Source organism: Arabidopsis thaliana, chromosome 4 (genome assembly GCF_000001735.4).
Source record: "Arabidopsis thaliana chromosome 4, partial sequence".
Lineage (NCBI taxonomy): Eukaryota > Viridiplantae > Streptophyta > Magnoliopsida > Brassicales > Brassicaceae > Arabidopsis > Arabidopsis thaliana.
In genome coordinates this window covers 47,450-53,449 of record NC_003075.7, presented here as the reverse complement: position 1 = coordinate 53,449, position 6,000 = coordinate 47,450, and the positions used below count along the sequence as shown (strand labels likewise).

Sequence of the window (6,000 nt, the reverse complement as noted above, 5' to 3'; positions counted from 1 at the left end):
ATGGCGAGGGGAGAATCGGAGGGAGAGAGCTCAGGAAGTGAACGAGAGAGTTCGAGCTCGAGTTCCGGCAACGAATCGGAGCCGATAAAGGGGAAAATCTCGGAATATGAGAAGCAGAGGTTGTCAAGGATCGCTGAGAACAAAGCGAGATTGGATGCACTCGGAATTCCGGTGAAGAAGACGATGATTATACACCCGTAATCGCCGATGGTGATGGTGATGAGGACGAAGACGAGGAGTTTCTGTGTAATTCAACTCGTAAAAGAAAGGTAACAATTTTGCTTGTGTCAACTTGTATCCGATGAATGAAGCAGTGAATGATGGTTACTCTCTGGCTTGAAGGCAATTTGTAATTGTGTTTAATGTTAATGTGCCATTTGATCTTTACTCTGGTTTCTTGTGACTTGTATTTAAGAACCAGTCCTCTGCATCCAAGAGAAGAGTCTCATCTAGGAAGATTTTGAATACATCAGTTTTCCTTGGTGAGGATGATGATGACTTAGACAAGGTATTCACATTGTAATGCTGCAAATTCGATAGCTTCAGAATTGACATAGACATGAACAAGGTACTGGTTTTAGTGCTTGCAGGCAATAGCGCTTTCTCTACAGGGCTCTGTTGCAGGAGGCTCTCGTACGAAAAATACGAGAAGCGATAAAGAGGCTGCAACTATGAAGAAGAAAAGACAGGGTTTTTTTTTTACATCAAGTATTAGTGTATTACTGTTACTTAACAGTCTAGGAGGATGTCCTTGATGTGCATTTGTCTTGTCTCATTCGTAGGAATTGATGAGCAAGATGCAGATGACACAAGATGAATTGGTCATGTACTTCTGTCAGTTTGATGGTAATATATCGATTGTGCAATTTCTATCTTTTGTGTTTGAATGGTTTTTAACTCCATTGAGTCTCTGCGATTTTTGTCAGAAGGTGGAAAAGGGTTCATTACTCGGAGAGATGTGGCGAAAATGGCAACGGTGCATGACTTCACATGGACAGAAGAGGAATTACAAGACATGATTCGTTCCTTTGACATGGACAAGGACGGAAAGGTGGGTACTAAGTTGAAGGTATTCACGTTTATTAGAGAAACATTATTGCTAAACATCTTTAATTTTGGGCAGCTAAGCTGTAACGACCGCGTCCCACGTTCATAAAGAGGCCAGGTTGTTTTAGGAGAAAACTAGACCATGGTCAGGAAACGGACTAAAATACTTAGTCAGAAGAACGAGAATGTTCAAGCTGAACCAGATAGGTAAGCTGGACAAGCTAAGATGAACTAGCTAGCTAAGCTAGGTGAGCTAAACCAGCTGGAAGACTAGCTAGCTCAGCTAGGTGAGCTGACCGACAGCTCGACTGAGCTCGGTGAGCTGATCGTGTACTGACCCAGTTGGGTGGTCCGGTCAGCTGATACTCGAGCTGGGGGACTGTGGTAGCTCACGGGTGAAGAGGTGTCTCGACCAAAAGGTGTAAGGTCGAGTGGGTACCAACGAACGGTTGCATCGCCCAATAGATGCAAAGAACGGATGTGACCTTTCGAAAGGATGCAAAGAACGGATGTGACCTTTCGGAGGAGTGCAAGGAACGGATGTGATGCTTCGGGAAGCATCCATTCGCCCCCTATATAAGGGAGGACGCCCAAGGCATTTGGAATAATCTCACAATCTCACAATAATCTCTCATCATCTCACAACATCCAAACACCATAAAACATTCTTAAAGGAGTCCCAACACATCCTAGAGTTGTTGGTCGGAAAGGGGGTGCGGCTCGGCGAGTATAACTCGACCGAACTGATGCGCTAACTACCTCCCGGTCCAACGGTTCGATGGAGTGTAGAGGATGGAGAGGGTAGACCGTTCGTCTTAGAGACGAATCGGATCTGGTAGACCGATCGTTGGATCGGATCGGCCAGACCGATCGTCAGACAGATCGGATCGGCCAGACGGATCGGACAGACCGATCGTCGGACGGGTCGGATGGGACAGGCCGATCGTCTGACGGAACGGGTCGGACAGACCGATCGTCGGATGGGATGGATCGAGAAAAGTGTTCGAGGAAGCACAAGGATAAGTGCATCCGAACACACCCAAGGGTCGCCCATGGATGCAATCTTACCGGTAAAGGGAGAAAGCACCAAGAATGGGTAAGGAACGTGATTCACCATATAGGATCAACATCGCGGCCGCCTTCATGTATCTATCTCCTCAGCCATGGTGAAACCGATCAAAGATCGGTAAGACCAAAGGGTGACTCGATGGATAACCAACGGGAAAGTCCACGGTGAGAACCGATGGACAAAACGGATATTGGACCCACGAGCAAACCTAAGGCCGACGGAAGAAGGATTTCATGGGCTAGCCGAAGATGATCCAGTGGATGAATCCACGGACCCTTGGGTGTGATAAGGATATAGTTCGGATCGTATGGATGGATCAATAAGCCGAAAGCTTTATCGACCACCATAGACCGGACGGATAAACGGTTAGTAAACCGTGGGCGGTCGTAGTAAATGACCGGATCGGAAACATGGATGGTTCGATAAGCCAAGGGCTCAATCGTCCACCATGGAACCGAAGGGGAGTACGTTTAGAGGACGGATGGACCAATAAGCCAAGAGTTTGATTCGGTCATCGTGAACCAAGGGAATCGTACGATCCCCAATCTCTATCGTTGTACTTAGACCAGTGGGGTTGGTTGGTTGTATGGTTAAGTAACGATAGGGATTGGTTCATCAATTCACAACCGATGACGAGTCGTTTAACGAATGGAGTAAGCAAGATCTTACTTAGAATGACCACCCAGCTGGGTCAGTACACGATCAGCTCACCGAGCTCAGTCGAGCTGTCGGTCAGCTCACCTAGCTGAGCTAGCTAGTCTTCCAGCTGGTTTAGCTCACCTAACTTAGCTAGCTAGTTCATCCTAGCTTGTCCAGCTCACCTAGCTGGTTCAGCTTGAACTTTCTCGTTCTTCTGACTAAGTATTTTAGTCCGTTTCTTGACCATGGTCTAGTTTTCTCCTAAAACAACCTGGCCTCTTTATGAACGCAGGACGCGGTCGTTACAAGTCTACCCCCCTTAAACTGAATTCGTCCTCGAATTCGGCGTGTGTAAGATCTTGCTTACTCCCTAACTCGGGACACGGGCGTTACATAAGCTTGGATGAGTTCAGGAAGATAGTGTCGCGATGTCGCATGTTGAAAGATTCTTGATTGGCAATCTATAAGTTAGGCTGTGATTTTGGGTGACTACTTGTTTAATGATGACTCTTGTTTTCTCTCTACTTGTGAGAACTTAGAAGCCGAACATTAATAATGTTTAAACTGTAAATTGGATGTCTAAACTACAAAGTAGAACTAGAATAGGTTGATTGCAGCCGACGAAAGCCTGCATAGGGGACTTGACTCTATTATACAGAGGGCAGAGGCACAAAACTACCCTTTAAGCATGTTCCTGAACCATCTCATAGTCAAGGGGAGTAGGCAAAAGAGCAAGTGTATCACAACCCAACACATGACATTCGAAAACTTCATTCTCTCTCCCATAGATTCATATTCTACATAGAGACATGTTAAATACATCATATATTTTCTATACCATTTTCCCAATTTTCTTGATTTAAGCTTCGTAGAGTTCTCGGGAAGTACGCTCTGTCTAGTGTTTCCCAAACCTATGACGATTTCCCAAATCTTCCATTTTCAAAAGAATGAGGATGAGATTTTTTTGTAAGTAATAAATATCTTCTATTCCTTTAGTAATATATTTAACTTTGCTCATTAGTTATCATTTTGCTACTCCTAAGCAAAAATGTCCGGCTAGAAAATCGAAACAAACAAAAGATTTGGATAAGGAGAACTATGACCTTTTAATACAGTCATGCCTCAACTATTTAGTACGTTGTTTTTTTCATGTTCGACTGGAGATCAAAGCTCACAGAACACTGTAACAGGTTGTGGAAAAAATGTGACAAAACGCTGTTATGTCTCCACGACATGGAGAGCAGTAGAAACTCGATCAAGCAGAACATTAACTCGGGTCTCGGGACATGTACCATTCTGGTATCTTATCGATATGTAAATTGCTAACACATATGATTATGAATTTTGCCTCTTAACAGTGCAGTCCAACACCAGCTGAACTTCACAAGGTATGCATATGATAACACACATTGACAAGTCGAAGAACTAATAGGGCTAATCCATCTTCTGTCTAATATCATAGAAACCGAACAAGAATAATAAATAAAAGGGTTTTATACCCAAACCAAACATCCAACATTATATAGGGGCATAAAGAAAATACGAAAAAGACTTAGATAAGGATTTAGTTCCACAAGCTAACAAAAAGACTCAAAATGCATAATAAGAAATAAAAAGACAAACCGCTCAAGATTCAGCTTTGAACATCATCGCTTCAGTTTTGTTCATAAGCACAGACCTCTCGTAAAGTAGCTCAAACAGCTTATCCTTAAACTTCTTCCATTTTTCCTCCACTTCTCTCTTCTCAGCTCCATCCTCAACATTTTCCCAACCCGTAGTTAATTTAGATTCATCCAAACCACAAGAACTCCCGAACGGCACCATCTCTCTACCAATGGAGAGACCTTCGTTCACAACCTTTGCGTCTGTTTCTTCAGGTTTCATCTCTTTGGGTGCAACTTTCTTCTTTGATGATTTACCAGCAACCAAAACACCGTTGCTCCCCCAAATCATTATGGACAAGTCAAAACGTTTTTTCTCACTCTCTTTAGCATACTCGACCTCATCTTCTGTCTGACCCTTCTTACGCGCATTCTTCACAGCGTTATTAAACTTCTTCTTCAACCTCTGAAGTTTAGTAACAATTTGGTTTTTGGTAGCATCGAACTCGATCAGTTTCTTCACATAAATGCAAAAAGCATCAATATCTCATAAGGATCTCCTTTGGTAGATGTGAAATCGATTAAACCTTGAAGCAAAGCGATTTCGTCAGCCTCACTGAACAATCTCTGAAACAACATCTTCTTAGCATCCTCTCCAGCAATCTTCTTAACCTCATCATTAGTTGTCGGCTTCTTCACATGCTCAACTTCCGATGTCTTCTGCTTCTTAATAGCTTCAGGAGCAGCTTCCTTCAAAGGACGCTTAGCCGTTGAAGTCTCAGGTACATTCGCGGACGTCTCTGGAATTGGTTTGGTCACGACAGGCATCGGCTTGATCGTCTTAGCAGGCTCGGACTCGGGCTCGGGCTCCGATTCAGTTTCGCCTTCAGACTCAGATTATGAGCCAGATTCCTCTTCTTCACTTGAAGTAGGAGGGCTCTCGATCACTTCTTCCGCCTTCTTCAGTGCCATCGAACAAACAGTTACGAGAGAGAGAGAGAGAGATCTGCGGGAAGCAATAAGGTTTTCTACTTTCCAGTCGCCGTGAATGTGCTTTGCTCTTAGGTTTAGTGATTTTATAGGCTAATGTGGACGTTTCGTTTTCTTGCCCTAGTTTTGCTTTTTCAATAAAAGTCGATCATTCATTCATGTTGGGCTGTCCAACGCGCTATTCCACTCGAACGTGCCTCACATACTTTAACGCGTTATTAATTGACCTCCGAATTTGTCTTTAGGTCTTCTTCCTACAATATTGATTCGACTAATAATAACAATCTCGCTAGTTTACAAAAAAAATATAATAAATAACAATCTCAATAAATGCATTTTGTACTCTGAAAGGTTGTGTATTTAATCGCAATTTTCCGTAAAAAATATTGACGGTTATTTTTTTCATTCATGTCTTTTCATCGTAACTTTCTGTAAACATTTACGGTTATTTTTTGTTAGTGTTTTTTATCGTAACTTTTCATTTTTCTATTTTCATAATAACTTTTCGTTAACATCTATGGTTATTTTTTCTGTTAGTATCTTTTGATCACAAATTTCATAAAAATATTGATGATTACTTTCCTCGGTTGTCTCTTTATTGCAACTTTACGTTATAATATTGACGATTATTTTTGTTTTTTTTTATCTTTTTAT

The 6,000-nt window shown here is 42.5% G+C and overlaps 2 protein-coding genes across 2 annotated transcripts; one reads left to right on the top strand and one right to left on the bottom strand.

Annotated features, from left to right (window-relative positions):
- EDA34 (Calcium-binding EF-hand family protein) lies at nucleotides 1–2,284 on the top strand (the record flags this gene model as incomplete). The annotated part of the gene is made up of 4 exons (NM_116231.1): nucleotides 1–171; nucleotides 591–690; nucleotides 927–1,130; nucleotides 1,986–2,284. The coding sequence occupies 4 exons, from the start codon at nucleotides 1–3 to the stop codon at nucleotides 2,282–2,284; spliced, it is 774 nt and encodes a 257-aa protein (NP_191925.1).
- Nucleotides 2,285–4,381: 2,097 nt separating this feature from the next.
- AT4G00130 (DNA-binding storekeeper protein-related transcriptional regulator) lies at nucleotides 4,382–5,336 on the bottom strand (the record flags this gene model as incomplete). Its single annotated transcript, NM_116230.3, has 2 exons — nucleotides 4,944–5,336; nucleotides 4,382–4,873 (listed from the first exon to the last, which is right to left on the bottom strand). The coding sequence occupies exons 1-2, from the start codon at nucleotides 5,034–5,036 to the stop codon at nucleotides 4,382–4,384; spliced, it is 585 nt and encodes a 194-aa protein (NP_191924.2). The 5' UTR covers nucleotides 5,037–5,336.
- Between the last annotated feature and the right edge of the window lie 664 nt (nucleotides 5,337–6,000).